Below are 21,173 nucleotides of genomic sequence, written 5' to 3' on the forward strand. Positions count from 1 at the left end.
ATAGTGAAAATGAGCTAACTAGCTTCAGGGGTTCAAACTTAGCTGGAAGTGGTGTGACTTCATTTCAGATTTATGGAAACTGTTGGTTTAGAGGTGAAAAATATTGGTTCAGCAACCACTTCCACATATTAGTTACTTTTTGAGGTTTTAGGTAAAGAAATGAGTTGAGAGTGAACATACTGACCCATCACAAAAATGAAGTGGCGTCTGTTTTGATCATTTTGGGAAGTAGTGAAATAGAGGATCACGATGATGTAAATCCTACATGGAAGCAGCTTATCTTCAGCGTAGGCCTCAAGAGAGGATCATGAATTCTCTGCTTATTTGCGTAGTTGTGAATTGTCAGACAGATCATTTTGATTAACGATGTAATAGTTTTGCTTTGCTAGTGTTATCATTCGTTTAAGTAGGCCCATTTGCGGTTTTTTTAATCCTTCGAAGAAGAAACCTGTTTGTTCGGCTTTAATTTTGTTCTGCTTTTTAAATTAACACTTTCCTAGCAAACCTGAATAAAATGTTATATCAAAATTAATAATTAAGATGATTTAATCGTATGTTTTTCTGATGTCACGTACAGTGCAAGCCTAATACACGATTTCTCTCTATATTTACTTGAAAAGATTATTAAATTGGCCCATATTTTTGTTTGTTTAATGCTGTGCAAAATATTTTAATCATATTTAATTCACTTTTTGTTCAACTTTGACTGTGGCCCACGCTATTTTCATATTTGATCCAAGAAAACCAAATAAAACAAACTGTAACGTTAAAGCAAATAATTGTGATGTTGAATGATTTATTGGTTTGTTTTACTAATGTCATTGACTAGTAAGCCTAACACATGGGCTGATATTTGATATTTTACTTGGAAACCTAATTAAATGGCCACCCATGCTAAATAACAGTAAACAGAGCATTTTTAACACTTGAGCAATTTCATGCAAATGTCAACCTTCACATAAATTAAGTTTTCACCAAAATAGTGAAACCCATTTTATGTTGCATTTACAGTAGTGTAAAAATACCCAAAAATGTGTCTGTCTGTGTTTTCAAATAATTCTATTTGATTTACCAAAGTCACACAAATGGCAATTTCACATCTGTCACATCCGTAACGGAGCAGTTTCACATCCATAACGAAGCTTTTTCTTCATCAATGCTAAAAAAAAGTCAAATAAAATAAAAATTTATTATTTTTTATCTTTAGTGAGCCTACTCTTATCCTTTTGATGAGCATTATTTCTTTTGGGTTGTGCATTTTAATTCACAGAATTTCTACGAAGTATGTTGTATACAGTAAACTCGCAGACTTTTTTTGGTCCCATCCATAACGCATGTTTATTTTACTCATTTAAATAATACAGTTTTTTTTACAGATTGGTCTTTTTCTGATCCCATAACTCTGTGGTTAGTTTAGGATAATATAAACAGATGTTTTAATATAATGTTAACGAATACTTTCTCTGTTAATTTATGTTTTGAATTTTGACTTCATTTTTACTACGGTCACATCCATAACGCAGGAATTTCTAACCTGCATTCATCAATGACCAAAATGTTTACATTTCCCTTAATTGGCAAAAGGTGATGAGTTTAAGCTGCACTTTTGTCATGGTGATCTGAAAATAATTGTGATTAGATCAAATAACTGTGCTTGGATGATTAGTAATTGGGACTGGCTTACTTCAGTGTCTACCAATGTGGTCTGATTTTGATCACCAGAGGGACATGCTGACTGCAGGCATTTTTCAATAGATGAGTGTTTTTGAAATTGTTACAAAAAAAAAAAAAAACCCAAAGGAATGGCATTTGCATGGAAAAAAAGTTTTTAAAAAGTTTCAAAATACTCATGTCAGTATGTATTTACTTCATGTTAATTAATATATTTTATATTTATTCATTTGGTGAACATGTTTATCCTAAGTGACATCATTAATTTATCAGTTCTTGCTTTCGCAGGGAATCAAATCTATTACTTTGTCAAGTGCTGCTGCTGTGCTAGAGCTACACAGGGAACATGCATGAAAGATCAGGCGTCCTATCTTTGTCTCTGCGTTGACTAATGTTTGCAAAATTTAAATAATACATGTAGAATGCCTGTTAAATGCAGGTAAAGTTTTTAAGGTTAATAAGTTGTCATATAAAATGTATTTTTACATTTAATAATAGTTTCTTGCTTAAAAATTGGCAAAACTTTATGGTTTAAAGGATAATGGCAAAGTATAGTGATTTTGATTGACGATTAAATGTGAAATGTTATCAAATGATTCTTTTTCTAAATATGATGGAACAGGTAATGGTCTCGTAAAAGAATTGTAGTTGTCGGCACCAGTAGCCTAGTGGTTAAGTGCGCCGACATGTAGCACCATGGTGCTCACGGCGACCCAAGTTCAATTCCCGGCTTGAGGTCCTTTGTCGATCCTTCCCCTCTCTCTGCTCCCAATGCTTTCCTGTCTGCAACCTCTACTGTGCTTTCCAAATAAAGGTGAAAAACCCCTAAAAATAATTATAAAAAAAAAACAACAACTGTTGTTACACTAAATTACATTTCTGCAGATGTCATTAGATGATGGTCCAAATGATGAATAGTCAGTAGGTGGATAAATTGATTAAAAATAAATGAATCGGGATGCGTTGTAATGTGGGAAAACAAAAAACACTCAATTTAAAGCCACTTATTGTTTGATGCATAATTATTTTTTTGTCATTGATTCATAAACATACGTATATTTATGTGTGAAAGTAATGTTTATGTTAAAACATTATGAATATTTCTGACTATTATGTTGTACACATACTTTAAGGCACAGCGGTCTTTTATATAGGATTGGGATTCTGATTTCCTGACTGCTCTGATTTTGAATATCTGGATGATCTCACATTCTGCTTTTGGTTATTAGACCAGTTTTGGCTAGCTGGATGATCAAAAGTGAAGCTTGAAAGTAGGCTTGTGCCGGTATTCGGTAATGCGATAAATCACGGTAATGAATATGCACGATATTGTTATCGCGGGCACTTCAAAATACCGTGGAAAAATAATAGATCCGAATTTATATTCTTAGAACGCGCCTTAGCTTATTTTCCATCAACCGCTTGAAGAAACACTGCGTATATGCTGCGCAGAACTGATGCGCACTCTGATGTAAACAATCCCCACATGTAGAAGCACTGTGTGCCGCCGCTGCCACCGCACTATAATCCTCACACGCAGACCGGGCACTTTCCCGGTGGGCCGACGTACTTTTTGGGCCGGGCTGATCATCGTCTTATGATTTGATCGGCCCATAAAAGGCTTAGCAGCCTATCGTTTTTTTCTGCCTTATTGATTGACGCTGCTGTGATCTGTGACTCTCTGAAAGTAGATGCTTTTTTTCCCGGACAGACAGACCGGGCCGGTCCATGTGACACTCTGCAGCCCATTGGTTCTTTTCGGTATTGACATTGGGCTGGCCCAATCACAAACTCCTAGTTTGGACTCCGTGTGAGCGTTCGTCGTCTGTGTGTATTTGTCAAAATAGTCGAGAGTCAGAGAGAAGAAACGCAAGGGAGGCGCAGAGAATTCGCGGGAAATACACCGGCGTTTCATTTAGCGATTCTGAAAAGTTCTCTGTTCATTCTAGTACACGGCTAAAAACGCAAATCACGTGACCACACACTCTCTGCCCAGAGCTGCAGCCACTAGTTCAGCGGGTGAGCATAAACCCCAGTTGAGTGTATAGTGCATGTCAGACAGTTCATCTGCTGGGTGATCTCATCTCACTATAGTTGTTAAACGTGATATTAAATTCATCTTGTTGTCTCTATCTAACAATTCTTATGTCTTTTGAATCACTTGTTCTCAGTTAACTGTTTTGGCTGAGTGCAAAGATAAGCTAATATATTAATTTATGTAACCACATACACTGATTCTGCACATTGACTGATTGCTTACCTTTATCGTTTAAATTTAATGCACGTTATACTGTTATAATGGCCATTATTGGTTATTAAAACTGATATTCTGCAAAAGAGACAGGGTAAAGTTCATTCTTTTCAATGGAAATGAAAGGAGACAGTTATATTTAAGCCCTGTTTTGTTATAAATATGCAGTGTGAAGATGATGCTCATAAAAATATGCAGCTACACGAGGCTGTTTGGTGTCTGTTAATCATAATATCAAAATGAAACAAATTTGACTTATATTATGTTTTCATTGTTTAGATAGTGAAACAGCAAGCAGGATGAGGTGAAAGGTTAAAATGTAACACTGTTCCCTTTGAAGATTTACCCATGCATTAGCAGGCAGTTTTTGTTATGTTTATTATTGAATAAGCTAAAATGACTGTAGTGTATGAGTGTGTGTTAATTAAGTGTGTATGGGTGATTTCCAATATTGGGTTGTGGCTGGAAAGGCATCTGCTGCATAAAACATGCTGGAATAGTTGGCAGTTCATTCCACGATTGCTGATCGAAGACGGTTTCTCTTTGCACATTCACTTTGATATAATTGCTCAAGTTTACTTTTATATTGTGTATTGTTTTATTTATATTTATTTGTATTTAAATGTTTGAAGTACTTTTAGTTAATTAAAAAGTTATTAAAGTTACTAAGTTGACGAAACTGAAGTTTTTTTGTGTTTTTTTTACCTGTTTCTCTAGTAAAATTACAATATCGTGATAATACCGTATACCGTGATAAAAGCTCAATCAATTAATCGCAGCATGAAAATGTGATACCGGCACATGCCTACTTGAAAGTTGTGATGAAGTTCTGTTAGAGCAAACCAGTCTGACGTTCTGAGGTCTGTGTGTATTTATGTTGTTTACGAATTCCCCACGGTCTTGTTCTTGACCTTAATCAATGTCTTGGGCTTGTTTCTTTCTGTGTAGTTGGAGGACAATGAATGCTTTATGCCTGAGCTGGAAATGCTGTGCAATCAGGTGGCTTGCAAAACACACACAAAACTGAGCTAATAAGAGTTGTGTGTGCGTGTTGAAGGCCAGGCATGCCTCAAAATGGAAAGTGATGTTGTTGTAGTACTCCTAAGGCCTGTGTGTTTTAACACAGTACATTAATTTTTCCAGGAAAAAATTTGGTAATGTAGTTGATGAATTCTTTGTGTGCAGAGGTCAGGGCCTCATTAAAGTGACCGCAGTGTTAATGCATGCATTCATCAAAAGCCCCCACAATGCAGTAATCCGTGTTGCAGCCACTTATCTAATGACTAGTTACTTTTTAATTCTCACACGACTTGCATTTGAGCTGACAGTTTATTGGTTATGATAATACTGATTAAAGGCCCCTTCTCACTGGGCTGTACAGATACCAGATTTTTTATATCCATAAGTTTGTACTACAATTAAATCAAATATGATTGCACCCTTAACGATAAATGCTGCTTTATGGCAAATTTATGTTTATTTTTTGTTTTTGTGACCATTTGTTTGGTTCATCAGCTTTTGGTTCAGCTACATCTTATTAAATGCTAAAAGTCATCTTTTTTTATCATACTGTTGCATACAAAAGAAAAAAACCCAGGGCAAAACATAAGCACTAAAGGCATTATCAAAGTTCAGTAACTAATGAGAAGAACTACCTTTTTTTATTATTATTATTTTTTACTTTTATAGTGTAAATCAGGGGTTTTAAATAAGTTTTTTCAAACACGGGCTGATTATAATGAGCCCATGTGTAAAATGTATTTTATAGTGATTTTCTTGATTATGATCAATGCGCATATATTCTGAAATCTCTACTTCAAATATTATTATAAAAGTGTAATAATACTAATTCTAAATGTGTTAGAAAAGAGAAGACCACACCTGTAACTAATGATACACAGGAACGGTAACTTTAAATAGAGTAAAAGTGCTGACAGTGAATCAGAATCAATCTGCTTGTATAGTTTGTTCATTAAAGCAGCATTCAAGAGAACTGCAGCACATGCTTATGAACAAAACGTAGTGAAGTGAGTGCATTCTAATATGGTTATTGTGCTTAATTTTCTTATATAGTTAAACATCCCGTAAGGTTTTTGGTTTCAATATTAGCCATTTGTCTTTGCTTTTGCATAACTGTTTTCTTTAAGTTGTGTGAAAATGCTTTTCTGTTCACAGCCCGTTTTCCTTTAAGAGGGTGTTTCCTTTACTGCTGTGGTGACCGTGTCTTGTGAAATACTGTTCAGGAAATCCAGGGAGACACGTGTTTGTTATAGGAAGTGTGTACATAGTGTCTAACGCCATTGCTTTGAGTTTTCACCTGGCAGGGCTCTAGTTCATGTGCTGCAAACAGAAGCCGCCCTTTTGAAAAGGACCATGAACATGAATCACTAGGTTTTTATGTAGGAGTATACACGGCTGATATTATTGTCTTGGTATACAGAATTTTTCCACATAATCCACTTGTGCTTTTACGTAATTCAGCATGAAAGCTGTCATTTCCTAAAAGCGACAGATAAATCTGATCCACGCACTTTCGCTTTTGTTAGAACACTTTATATCCGGAACATGAAGGCTTCTGATGCACTGTTATGAAAGCCACATTTTCCACTGATTTTTACAGTTGTCTCAGTTTGTTTGTCTTACAGTTGCCAGTAGAGTTTAGTTTTAAACTTCAGCATTCATGCTCGTACACAGTCGTTATTTTCAGCTCTTTCTACAACAGACATTGTGTACAGCAGCCATACTGTATATAGAAAGTCTGTGTTTAGCCCTCATCAATTGGAGCTAAATCTTCCTGCTGAATGACCTGTGGAGGCCAGCTGAACTGGCTGTGTCTGGATCACATGGTAACGTCTTAATCTCCATCCTTCATTCAGGATCTCCGAGTGAAGCTCTCTTTAGATTAGCCACTCAACCTATAGCAGCATTTACCCTATCATTGACTAGCTAGTGTGTGTTAATCTTGCTCCGTGTCATGATATGGTGACACCTGTGTTTGGAAAGAAGCTACTTGAAATCTTGATTTTGATCAATTGTGGGTAGTAGTGCTTCCATGGCGGGGTGCCACACCAAAATGTATCCCTCCATGGCTACATTACAGTTTCTTTTTTTTTTTTTAAATACAGGGTTATGATCGCACCAAAACGTGTTAAAAGATAAGTGAATTATAACGACGCAAACTTTTCTGTAATCATAGTACTGCTGTGCGTTATTTGTTTAACTTTTTAAGGTGACGTACTGACTGACTGACAGGTATGTAATGCGTGAGGCCAGCAAACGCAACGTAGCTTTCAGTTAAACGAACGCAGTTTCCATACTTATATAATTTATTTATAGATAAAGGTCTATGGCTCTGCATACAATGACTTTATCTTGCTGGAGTTTCACTTTACTTCAGGACTCATTAATGCTGCTCTGTGGGTCTATTGGAGACACTCACAAATATTCCTCGTTACATAAGCGCACTAAATCACACTTCAGCAGCGTTTATTTGAGAGCGCACAAAAAAAAATCTGCACTTGAGCAGCGTGTATTTGAGAGCACGAACAGAGGAAATGGGCGCTCGAGCACAAAGATTCGCATGCTCTTATTACATGATTGCGATCTCGACTTGTAATACTGTGCTCACAACATTTGTCAATGAAAAAACGCCGCAGGTAGTTGATAGATGTGTAAAAGGCCCAACAGAGTTTGCCGCCACAGCTGTAAAAAATCCTAGAGGAAACATTGACAGCGATATTCCAAGATGGCGGCACCCTAGGTATAAAAGCTATAGTAAAACATGCCGTTTTCTGCTAAATGGTTACATTAATCGAGTTTGTTGAATACATTTTCATTAAAGTGGAATCCAATGTACAAAATAATGTAAGCTTAACTGAGTGCTTCATTTCCCCTTTAATGTGTGATATGACTAAAAAGGGGTCATAAAGGAATATTTTCTCAATTCAAATGAGTAGTGGCTTGGATTCGGAAAAAGTATTTCATTTGATTGTTGTTGATCTGACAAGATCCAAGATCCATCCAGGAGTTGTCATGGCTACATGGTAGAGGGCAGACTTATTATTGTAAACCGGATTTAGATTATCATTTCAAGCAAAGGTGATGGACAAAGTATGGCAGTTTCTGATATTTTTTAACAAGAGTACTATTAAATTGAACGAAATTACAATAATGTAAAATTTATTTAAAACAATTAAAAAGCAGACTTTTTAAAAAAACGGGAAATAAAGATATAAAAACTGTCAGGGGTGGTGGTGGTACCTTTTTCTATGGGGTTCAAAGAGATTTTGTTTCGTCCTTTTCATTGACTGATATGCACACTTTTAAGTGCTAATATACTTAAGATGCCAGTATGAACCTATAGATACAAACATACTTTGATAGGGTAACGCCCCAGCTTCAGTACAACTTCATCTGATATGATAAGCATGGCCAGTATACTCATTGAGAGATTTCTTTGTGAATTAATAATTATGTCATTTATGGGAGTCATTCACAAACACACTCTTGACAGCTAGTATGCAGGTGGTTTGATGCAGTGCAGGAGATGCAGACCATTTTTTCTGATATCAAGTTTTTTTTTTTGTGCAAAAGTACTTTAAATATCATAACATATGCATAACATAACAGGATTAAGTTAAATGCTGTCATGTTACAAATCTGCTCTAAAGGTAAAAGTAAGGGTGCTTGCACACCTGTGGTTGGATTCTCTTGTTCCGAAACAGGGATTTAAGTTGTTACATTGTTGTATTTTGGTCTTTGTGCGGTTCGCTTTCACATGGTAAAGTTTCTAAACGGACCAAAATAACTAAAAGAAGTCACATGCGAATAAGTTCTCACATTGGTCAGAGTTTCAAAGTTTATTTTGCAGAGTCCAGTTCAGCTGTCATGCGTCCTTATTTTAATTTGATGATGTGCAATAAGACATCATAAGCGAAAAGCTGCGTTTTAATTTTAAATGGTGACACCCACACACATTGTCACCAAATATAAATCAGAGGTAAGACTTTCTCATATATGGCAGTTGGCGTATGCAATACAGGCTTTACATTTATAGAGAGAAATAACTGATAAACCAAGACTGCAGTTCAATCAATTTTCCTAATGGATAAACAGCTCTCTTTAATAGTTCAGCATGCTTTCACTTGTGTATTTGACATGAAACGCACATTTACTGGTAGGAATGACATCCCGCCCTACTCATAATTCTTTTAAAATAGCCATATACATATATCCATAATACACTTTGATACAGACTGGCTCGGATCTTATTGCTTTCTCACTACAATCAATCTGCTCCAGAGTTTGTTTCAATCAAGCCAAGACCACCTCATTCAGGCGGCCTAGGACCGATTGTTTTGGCGCAGATCCGAGCGTTATTGCTGGATTCCGTACTACCGTGCTAACTGGGAAAACGTGCCAGATTCCGAAACAAAAGTCTAGGTGTGAAAGCATCCTAAATAAATAGCTAAATACTAAACATTTGACACATGGAGCCTGGACCACAAATATGAAAGTTATTTAGTATAATTTCCGAACGTTTTTATCTGCTACAAGTTTTCATCATTCTCAAATGGCTGACAATTGAATATTAATTACATGGGCTTGTCACTACTTAGGTGCTGCATTGATGATCATGATTTTAGCGGTTGATTGTTTTTTTCTTGCACAACAAATATGAGCACACACCATAATCACTGACCAATTCATTCAGGTATTTTAATCTTATTTGCAAACTTGTTTGAAGAATCAATTTTGTGAACGCACCCCAGTTGAATATCTGACTTTGTTGTATTAATGGGTTTATATTTCAATTGTTTGGCTTACTAAAATGTTAGTCAGTAGAATGATACAACATTACAAACATTATAAATGATTATCCTAAATATCTGTTTTTCTGGGCAAACAAACCACCAGAGTAAATGAATTGTACCTTCACGTACTGAATTGAGCCAGAGAACGTTTTAGGAGGACATGTTTATTCCCTCAGTGAGTCCATCTCCCTGTACAGCAGCTTGCACAATAAAGTGTGATCATGAACTGTGACATCCATCTCAAAACTCTTGTACTTGTTGGAAAAGCAGCTTGTTACTGGAAGTGATGTTTAGAGAGATCTACTTTGGACTGTTGGTTGCATCTCTGCTTATTTGCTCCCTACCACTGCCAACTGAAATGCTGATGTTTAGCACTCGTGTTCAATCTGTTCCCTATATGTAAACGCACAGGATACTGAGCTATTTTTGTTTTATGTCTTTTGGCACGGCGCCGCTCGTTAAACAGAGGTCATTTTTTTGCTTGGTAAATATTGTATAAGGTTCATTGAACACTACTGGTTGTAGTTCCACCTGTCCTAGTTAAGTATGCTGGGTTCTTTCCTGGTTAGATTGGAATGGAGACGGATTAAACCGATCCTGAATAAGCCTTTTATTTTAGCTACTCAGCTGACAGCAGTTTGGAAAGCAGCTCAGGGCTTTTTGGATTTGCCATGTCAGGCTTAATATCTGATCAAAGGTGTGTGTCCAGTATAAATATCAAGTGGATATCACAAGGTGAAACACAGTGAGTGATCAGGAAGTTGAAGGACAGCATTAAGAGTCGACCGAATGCATGTTGTCCTGGTGAGGAAGTCTGTCTTCGGTGAAGAATGCTCACGGAAATTGCTTTAATAAGCTCATTACAGAAATCCCACTGCATTCTATACACATGCCTGCTTCTCTTGAGCCACACACAAGACTCTTGCCAGCTTCTGAGATGTGTGTGTGTGTGTCCGTCCTGAAGCAGCTGGGACAGTGGCAACCGCTCTCGCTGGCATAATCAGCAATTGTGCTGATGAAGAAAAGCCTATTTGGTCTCTTGGTGAACACACAAACATGCAGTTGAACTCTGCTTCACAAAATGCCTCGCTGCTGACATCATTTCCTCCCGGCCCTCAGCTGACTGGAAAAGGGGGTGGAAGGCAAAAGAAAGGGGAGGGGGGGGGGTGCATGAAGGGTGGGATCCTTTATACTGTGGTGGCGTCTCCACCCTGCCTGTTGCTTTGGCTGCTCTTTCTTAGTCGCTTTGGATAGAGGGGAAACTACAGCAGCTTTGCTGGTTTGCTTGGTTCCTTGGAGTCAGACGTGACTGTAATGGCCATAAAAATCTCTGAACGTCTCGCTCATGTGAGCTGCTCTTTATGATGCTGCTGTTTTATGAGTCAAATGGCTTCCATATGTGGGAGAGTTGCAAATTTGAACGGTACATTCAACGGGAAGCTACTTTTATGGTTTAACTTTCCTCTTTTTTTTTTTTTTTTTTTTTGTAGGTCAAGCCGTCTTATTTCTTTATTCTGAAATGTCCCATTGAGTTCTAATATCTCTTCTACAAAGCCTTATGCCTTGTATTACAGTATACTAGATACTTCCAGAAATGTCATCTTTTGATATTTGATGTTCTCATTGTGTAATTGAAAGATAAGCTTAAATAGCTTTGTAGGGCAGCATAACATTTGGAATGCGTCAGGTTCCTATATCTGAATAATTTAGTCTTGCTATTTGTCCAAAATGGCTGATTTAATTAGAGAATTGTGGTGTTATCATTTGCAATAAATAATGCACACAAATGTAGATGCTACACTCAAAAAAAAAAATCCATAAATAGTAGTTGTCCATATTTTGATTCGTTTTTTTGCCCCACACATTTGTTTGTTTTTGAAATGCATAAAGGCGTTTTTGATCTATCTTCCAACAACTTTTAACCATGAAAAATTAAAAAAAATGACTTAACATTTTTAATAGTTGAAAGTGATATGTTGTCTGGGTTGGAGTTGCATATTATGGTACAAAAACCTTGTAATAATCTGCCAGTACATTTTCTATCATTATATTCACCTTATTCTCTGCGTACGAGCGGGCGCAGACATTTGAATCATTTTGGCTTGAAACTTCCGGTCTCGTTCACTTCCATTCATTTTTAAACGTTAAAAACAGCTCGTTTTGCTGCTTGGTGTTGCAAACTGATATTTTCTCATTATATTATTCTACTTTGTCTGTATAGTCATGCAAACACTTGTTTGTAGAGTAAGTAGTTTGACCGTTTTCTGCCGTTTATTATTCCTAGTCATTTCTCCCATAGGCAGCTGAATTGGAAGTTCTAAAACAATCGAAAAAACGCGTGCACTTCCGCATTAAAGAATAAGGTCAATAGACTTAATACTCTGTATTATTTATTATACATTCAAATTATTTCAAACTACTAAAATGGCAATAAAAGTCACTTTATTAAACTGTAGAGTTGAAACTTCAACATCAGAGCAGAGATCAAAGTCCCATAATGCAATACACAAACATAAATGAACAGAAAACACTTGGGACAGTTAATTGACAGATGTTGTTTAAAGTGTAGTTGACGGAATACTTTTGGAAAGATGACGTGTAAAGCTATGCCCCACTAAACTTTTTCTCGCTGGTTTTTTTTTTTTTTTTTTTTTTTTATATATAAAGTGGACATGCTGTATGTCAACTGGCCATTAAGCAGTCAGCTCTTTAGAAGGGTCATAAACAGATTTTGAGTAGTTAAAAATGATTGTTGTGATAAGGAAACAACATTCATGAAATGGTTTTCCTTCGCCCCAGCTTGTTCGCCTGGATTGTTTGTATGTTGTCTCTAGGGTACAGTGTGTTTGTTTGCTATAAAAGCATTTACACTCAATAAATGAAATTCTGTGCAGCTCTTACAGATGTAATTAACTCCTCCAGTGTTTACACGAACTCCCCAAGACCCCTTTGGTAAACAAAGAACCCCCGCTGGAACATTGCTACTTTTGTCATTTTCTTGAACATTGTGACACATTCTCTTCATAAAGGCTGAATTATTTATGAACGTAATATTTATTCCCATTATATTTGTTATGATAACAAAACAGAATGATTCCTCATTGGGGCTCTGAGCTCACTAATATGTAATTTAGTAGTTCTTATAGTCGTCTTTGATCAAAGGGTTCAAAACCCAGACACATAGTCTTTGTAGTCACTGAGAGAATCCAGCATGGGAAATTGTCCTTGATTAACCAGAAATATTTGAGTAATGTTGATATGATGTGTCTAAACAGCATACCACACTGGTTAGACGAGGTAGGTGTGTTTTGGGATTATTCAGCTGTTTTGCATTGTAGCTCTCATAATCGGTTTCATTTCTTTCTTAGACTTTTGTTTCACTTTGACTCAACCAGGAAATTTTTATTTAAAATAAGCAAGACAAGACTAAACCCATAGTTCAGATGTTATCTGGCACTTAATGTTTGTTGTGTTGGGAGCGCAATGCAATGCACACCAAATGAGAGTGATGTGCATCTTGACTGGCTGTTAATGGCATTTTATCTTTCTTGAACGTTATCTGCTTGCCATGACATTTGTCTCAAGGGCTCATGCATGTCTTTTACGTGTGTTTTGACAGGACACCACTGCGATATGCCATGTAGTTTAGATGCACGCAATGATTTACATTTCTTCAATGTGTGTTAAGTAACGCACTTAGGCTGTGTGTGTAGGTTTATGTATACATGAATACACCATCTCTTTTGCTTTAAATAGACATGAAGTCCTTGGTAACAAAGCTAAAAACAATAACACACAATTATTTAAAACGATATGAAGAGGTGTAACGGATCACGGTTGATCCGTGATTTAGATGGATCACAATTAATCGTTTGGAACGTGATTATTAAATATTTTTTTTACTTTACTGAACTTGTAACGATCGCACAGAGATCATCTCACGTCATTCAAATCACATGTATGAAAGCATTTAGGCTTTCCTGTAAAATGATAACTGAAGAAGTCGTGGTTGGTTATTCGGGATGTGGTGGGTTTCTTAGGTTATTAAAGGTGTTTTGTCACTACTTATTTAGCTTTGTATTTATACATTGTGTAAGCTGCACGGTTAATTATTAGAAGATCGGAATCTCAACCACTCAACATAAATTATAAATGATGGTGATTTGCATATGTTTATTATTCTTTCATATCGCTGCATTCAATTCTGTATTTGAAATGCAAAACTCAAGAGAGGTTCAGTCTTTAGTTTACAAATAGTCAATTAACACAGAAGTACTGGGATACCAGTTTATAGTTTAGATATAACCAATTATGTTTATTGATGATTATCATTTATCTTGATGCTCAAAAATGACATTTTTAGGCAGCAATCACATTGTTGCATTGTAACCAGTAGGTGGCGATAACCAGTCGAATATGTCAAAAATATGCCACTGAATAATTCTTCAAATTATACACTATAAAAATTAGTTGAGTGAATAACTGAATTTATTGAAAAGAGACTAAAAATAAATATGGGTTGTACAAATTATAATGTTAGATTTATATATTTAGCGTCTTTAGCAACTGTGGTAATAACAGTTTTTTTTTTTTTTTTTTTTTTTCACAGAATATTTTACAATTAAATTTTATTCAGCTGATTATTTCTTCATTTTATTTTTAATAAAATTACAGGTTCTAAGTTTAGTTTGTTAACCAAAAGTGTCTCGCAGTACTGTTTTTGTAATAAATGGAAAGCAAATGACATAACGAATAGGAATAATTATTATACAATTCTTTTCATTAATTAAAAAAGAATAATTGAACAGAAATGTATATAATAAATATTAACAATGTTAAAACTAAACTGAAACAGACTTTTTTTTATATAGTTCCTAAAATTAATTTTAAAGTTGTTGTTGCATAATTGTAATTGTTAAATGTTCAGTTTCATAATTCAAATTGATTAGCTTAGCGATGCCCTCCGTTACTGCTGAGAAGCTTCTAGCCGTTCCACACGCTCATCCAATGACTCAGCATGGGATTCTAGTGAGGCAAGGCAAGTCTCCGTCCATGATTGGATACCATGGCTTGTACACAGTTAAGTTTCACTTCCAATGTTGAAATCACCTTTTGAACAAGGCAGTTCTGTGATCTTTCAGCAAATCTGACACAGCCACCATGTTCACTTCACCTGTTGCTGCGGGTGTTTCGGCTTTTGCGTTAGCTTTTTTTCTTGGATGTTTTCGCGTATTTAGATGCCATCCTTTATGAATACTGTTGTTTATAAATTGTTGAGCTATTTTTTTTTTGTATTTAGTTGAAAAAGAATGGGGTTTTTAAGTGAATAAACGAAGCTCGGCAGGGAAAAAAAACACCTCTACTCCATCTCATTGCTAACCGGAAGTCTCAATTCAAATTGATTAAAATAAAGTGTAATGATTAATCCATTAATTCAACCGAGTCTTCAAAATTTGAATGCAGGAAAATTAAAACGGAATAAACAGGTTATGAGAAAAGTTAAACTGATTTCATAGTTCCTTAAACATCCAGGTGCTTTCAGAATAATCATAACAACATGCAATGTTTTAGGACATGCTTTAGGTCTTATTTTAACTTCTATTTAGTACACAAATCCACCATGTGTTTCTGAAAAATATTTTGGGCAGAACAATTGTTTCTGTGGGATTGTGCATCACAATTCTTTATGCAATGCCTAAAAACAAACATGTCACTGACCGTAAAGTGGGACTCATTTGGCTGACTATCTGTTTCCTTCAAACACATGGGCAAATCCTCTTGTGTGTTTGAAATGACAAGTGTGAAAAGAAAAAAACCTAGCTGGAAAGTGAGTTTGTATTTGCACAGGGAGGTGAAAGTATTTCTGGGATGACTTTGAGACAGAACAGTCCTGGATCACAAGAGAGAGAAACATCTAATGCAAACTTCCAATGAGGTCAGAGTGTGGAAAACGCCTTACCTGCTATTCCTATGATCTCTCATGTGACAGACGAGCATACAGCATTTTTGGGAAGCTCATATGACTCGTGTCACTTCCTCATATCTGCGTGCTTATTTGTTTGAGACTAATCTCTTCATGTACTGTCGAATCTGAAACGCTCACACTTAATCACATGCTTTTCAAACACTTTTTATATGCTAAAGTACCTTGCTGTCCCCACAATATGCTGCGTTTAACCTGCTGTATCTTTCTGATCTGTGTTCTTTAGCAGATATTTGATCAATTGGACTTTCTTCTTTCATCTAAGGACTACATCCACATCTTTTTAGTAAAAGGCCATCTCGCACTTTGATTCATCTGTGCTGCTGAGGTCTGAAACAAGAGCTCTCAGCAGTTTTTCAGACAGAACAGATGTGTTTGTAGACTACAGTCTCTCTAGTGTATTTGTGAAAGGCCTGCAGGCAGGGCGAGAGGAAAACGTATATGCGGAGGATGGGAAGGATCTTCATTCTCTTTCTTTTCGCACTCCGTTTTAATGTGTCGAGTTTCTTACCCTCCTGGTTTCTGTGGCTTCTACTGGCATGCAGAAGTTTCTTTTTTCCTGGTACAGCATCAGTGATGTCACTTCCTATTGGAAAGTGGTTCTGCAGTCATCTTGTAATTGTTTCATTACTGTGAATATGCTGTTTTCAGCCTTTCATCAACTTTTCCACTGAGTCAGTGCTTCTCCAGAAAACTTCTTGGCAGTGTTTTAATGTGTTTTTCAGACAGCAGGATTCAATTTCAACTTTTAAACTTGCTGTTTAGCGTGAAATTCATGAGCTGAAGACTGGAAATACGTTGAGCTGGGATGTGTACCAAGGTTATTATAGTTAACGAAAATGAATGAAAAAAACAAAAACTAGATTTTAAAAACATTTTCGTTAACTGAAATAAAAATAAAAATAGTTTTTTTTAAAACTAAAACTAACTGAAACTGTATTGTGTACATACAAAACTAACCGAAACTAACTAAAATTACAGCAGAAACGTTTTCATCTTTGTGAATGTATTTAATACATAAGCCTACTGTATGCCTTTTAGAAGTAAATCCATTTACTTCACACTGCCATGTGTTTGACCGTACAGCACCTCAGAATCGGTAATCCTGATGTCATTGACCAGATCAAGCCAGTCCTCCTCCAGTCAGTCCCCGCGGTTGCTCCTGCAAAATAACAAGTGGACATGACAGCAACACGGTGACAGCATTAAATACGACACGGGCAGAGACCTAAAAGTATTCATGTAAAACATTTGTGCCCAATAATGGGTTTTATTTTCTTATTAGTGATCCTGATTGCGAATGAATCCTTCATTTTAACCAGATCTCCGAACACAAATAGTACATGACAGCCTGCTGTGACTGAACCAAACTTGAACAACTGCACGGGTAAACCAATGGCTTAAATGAGAGGATCTGGCGAAACGCAAGTTTTTCATAAAGTCGTAATGGAATTTAAATAAGTGAATCATGCTTCAGTTGCGTTGCAAAACTTATTTGTAAGAAACTTTTCAGATTATGCTGATGTTTTAACTGACTGAAATTATGATTGCTGACTGCATAGATTTATATGTTGAGTCCAAACATTGGAGGACTGTTACAAAAGATCCGAACTTCCCATCACTACCGTGTTTCTAACCTTAGAAGCAGCCTTGAACACATTGTACTTAAGGCTGCTATCTTGTGGGCTGTTGTATTTTATTTTGAGGATGGATAGATGGGAGTGGTAGATGATAGTGGTCATGTTTGTTTGGTTGAGTTTTTATTGATGACCAGACTTATTTTGTAACCCACACCTTTTCTTAATGTTTATTTAAAAAAAAAACCCAATACATTTATAGCTAGCCATGTAATTGTGTATGATGTCAAGGAATTTACTGTTCAAGCTTTTGAAACATTTCATAATCTATCCTTTACAGCAGTGTTTCCCAACCCTGTTCCTGAAGGCACACCAACAGTACACATTTTCAACCTCTCCCTAATCAAACACACCTGAATCAACTTATCACAACATCAGAAGAGACTCCAACACCTGAAGTTAATGGGTCAGAAAAGGGAGAGATCCAAAATATGTACTGTTGGTGTGCCTCCAGGAACAGGGTTGATAAACACTGCCTTACAGGCTTATAATATGTTAGGGGATTTAAATATGTCAACTTTTTGTGTTACAATTGGAATTTTTCTTTTTTAAATAGCTGTAAACATGGCATTTATTACTATAGTTGTAGAAGAACATCAAGTTCATCAGGGTTAGGCAAGCTATTGCACTGACAATTTTCTACTTCAGATCTACATACTTCAATTTTTTCTTAAAGGGCACCCATGTTGAAAATCATCTTTTGTAAGCTGTTTGAACAGAACTGTGTGTGGGTATAGTTTGTCCACAGTCATATTGGGGTGATATAAAGACAATAAGTCTCTTTTTAAAAAATTTTGATGTTAAAAATAGGATCCAAATCCCAGTGATTTTCAGGCCCACCACAAAGCGACGTAGGAGTACAGTTTTCCCGCCCACCGAATTGTGACAGCTGCGTATTAACATGACTCCATAATAATGCGTATAATCATATTAACGAGACATGTGCAAAGCAACCGGGATTAAACCATCTCTTCAGGTTTCTGTGATCAGCAGCACCTTAAGAATGAGTTTCACAACTTTTAAAAAAATTTCTGAAATGGTCCATGTTTGTATTAAAGACAGTAAAATTGCTTCGTAATTCTTCACCACAGCCGCATGTCAGTACAATTATAAAAGAAGACGCTTCAATCCCAATTCAAGGACTTAAATCGGGTTTATTTTGTACATTAAATTAACGGCAGTCCATACATCAGTAGATATTAACGTGTGTCCTGGCACATTTGCTGTGCAAAAACAGTGCAAAGCTAAACGAACACGTTCGTGTCTGCATGCATGCATGAGACTCATTGTGTCACTTGTTGCAGAAAGGCTTGAATTAACTCCACAACAAATACATCAAATAACCGTGGGAAAAGTTCTTACTGTAGTATTTCTCACAAACGTTACAGGAGATCTGCTTCATTCTTGTCTGTCACTGTGCTTCTTATGCTTTAGACACAGCAGGAAAAGCTATACTCATCATAGCAACAGTTTGCGATCTCTTTGGCTCTGACACGTGGGAATAGTGGGCGGGGAGAACCAGCTCATTTGCATTTAAAGGCACAGGCCACAAAAACATCTGCAATGTCAAAATACCCCAAATTTCCAAAATACACAAATGTATATTTAGTAAGTAGTTTGATGGGTATTTTGAACTGAAACTTTACAGACACAAAAGACTTCTCTTAAATCTTGAAAAAGGGGTAAAATAGGTGTGCTTTAAAGGTCCCGTGAAGTGCTTTGAAACAAAGTTGCTCTTCCCCTCAAACAAAACAAAAGCAAGTGAGGAGGGGCATGTCAGATACTAGAAAGCCTTTGATTAGTCAAGGTTTGAAGAAAATTAAGTATGAGGTGACGTGAAAAAAAAAAAAATCAGTAATCCATGTAGGTGAAAGTGGCAAGCTTTGGGTGTTTATCTTATAAACGCAAATTTTGTAACCGTTTTGGTACACACTAGTTTATAGACATTCTTAACTAACATACTGATTGTTATCTCTAAAATTAAATGGCCCATGAAAATAAAAACCCACTAACCTTTTTAATGTACTGTGATCTGATAGAATAACTATTTGTGTAATTCTTAAAACTGCAGATGGTTGCTTGTAAAGTTTAATAATTGTATTCATATGTATGCTGTCATCTAGAAATGAAGGTAGAATCAACATGAACGATTTAAAATCATCTGTCTTCGACTGTGTAAGATGTGCAGTCTGTCTAACTCGGGTGTGTTTTTCTCACAGATCAGGTCGAGATCCAGCCTGGTGACTCCAAACTGACACGTGTGTCCCAACTTGAGCTGCCCGGCTCAAGGGAGCAGCTTGCAGAGAGTTCAGCGCCATGTCTTAACACCTCACACTCCCCTCTGAAAACCCTGTCCCCCCTTCCCTCTCTCTCCCCTCCCTCCCCCTCCTCCTCTTCCTCCCCTGCCCTCCCTGTAGACGCTTCCCAGTCCTTCGGAAACCACAGTGCCTCCTTCGGAGAGATGAGTTTGCAGCAGCAGGGGTCCGAGAGGGACCTTCCCTCCGCCGCCTCGTCCGTCAGTCTACCCTCTGTACGGAAGACTCCTAAAAAGCGGCGCATCTCGCTGCGCTCACTGTTTCGCCGTCGTTGCGGGGATCCCAAATCACGCAAATCACGGGCACTAGCCACCGGAGTGGATGGCATTGCCAGCGTGGAGAGCGTGCACTCTGAAATGTGCCAGCAGCAGGATCACGCTTCAGCTCTTTCTGCGGCCGGTGTGGCCTACACCTCGTCTTCATGCTCCTCATCCTCAGCCTCCACCTCTGAGCTGCTGGAGTGCCCGCTGTGCCTGCTGCGCCACACCAGAGACCGTTTTCCTGACATCATGACATGCCACCACCGCTCGTGTGCCGACTGCCTCCGACAGTATCTCCGAATCGAGATATCCGAGAGCAGGGTCAACATCAGCTGCCCAGAGTGCTCCGAGCGATTCAACCCCCATGACATCCGAATGATACTCAACGATCGGGTGCTTATGGAGAAGTATGAAGAGTTCATGCTGCGCCGCTGGCTGGTGGCGGACCCTGACTGTCGATGGTGCCCTGCTCCAGACTGCGGGTAAGTGCATATTAAAAGAAAATTAATAATAATGTTTTAAACGCATGCAAGTCATCCACAGTTTTGTTTTGTTTTTTAAATCTCGGTATAGGTAAGATTTTAAAAATTAAATAAAAATTATAAGAATAAATGAAAAATAATCAAGAATAAAATTAATAAATAAAAAATAGAATCTTTTAGATTATAAATAAAGGTGCAGTAGGTGATTTGTCTTCAGAAACATTTTTGTTGTGCGGATTAAAAAAATCTCTTCACGTTCCAATGGTAATGATTAAAGTGAGGGTTCTAAATGTATTAAAGGGCACATAGTTTGCCTCTTTTTTATGATTTAATATTAATATTATGGTTCTTCTGAGTGTGCCAGTTTAGGTTCAGTTTAAAACACAATTCAGATTTTTTTTTATTATAATGTGTTAAAAAGTGTCATGTTGGGGGCGTGTCCACAGTTCGCTGATTTATGGGTGTGTTGCTTCACATCTAGATTAGTTTCAGCCTTCTGCCAACGTAACAAGGGGGCGGGGCCATGAGCTCACCCGCTCTGTGTTTGGGCAGACTGAGAGAAGGAGCAGGAGTGAAAGGATCAGCAATCCGTTGTACATATACGACTCGGACACAGACCAAGGAGAGAGTACAAAATCATTTGTGTCTTTGTATAGTTTTACAGCCAACTGTGTGCTAGTTTCAAGTACCGAGCTTATACACAGAGACTAATAACCACGCACACTGAATAAACTTTGACTGAGGCACGGGATGCGTCGCTC

At 37.1% G+C, this 21,173-nt stretch overlaps 1 protein-coding gene across 1 annotated transcript in view; it reads left to right on the forward strand.

Moving 5' to 3' along the window:
* rnf19a (ring finger protein 19A, RBR E3 ubiquitin protein ligase) overlaps positions 1–21,173 on the forward strand; it is a 46,229-nt gene that overhangs the window by 910 nt on the left and 24,146 nt on the right. Inside the window, exon 2 of the mRNA XM_056479317.1 lies at positions 19,575–20,412. Coding sequence (XP_056335292.1) covers positions 19,575–20,412 — 838 coding nt within the window. The remainder of the gene's footprint in view (positions 1–19,574; positions 20,413–21,173) is intronic.

The sequence above is a fragment of the Danio aesculapii genome, chromosome 19 (genome assembly GCF_903798145.1).
Source record: "Danio aesculapii chromosome 19, fDanAes4.1, whole genome shotgun sequence".
NCBI lineage: Eukaryota > Metazoa > Chordata > Actinopteri > Cypriniformes > Danionidae > Danio > Danio aesculapii.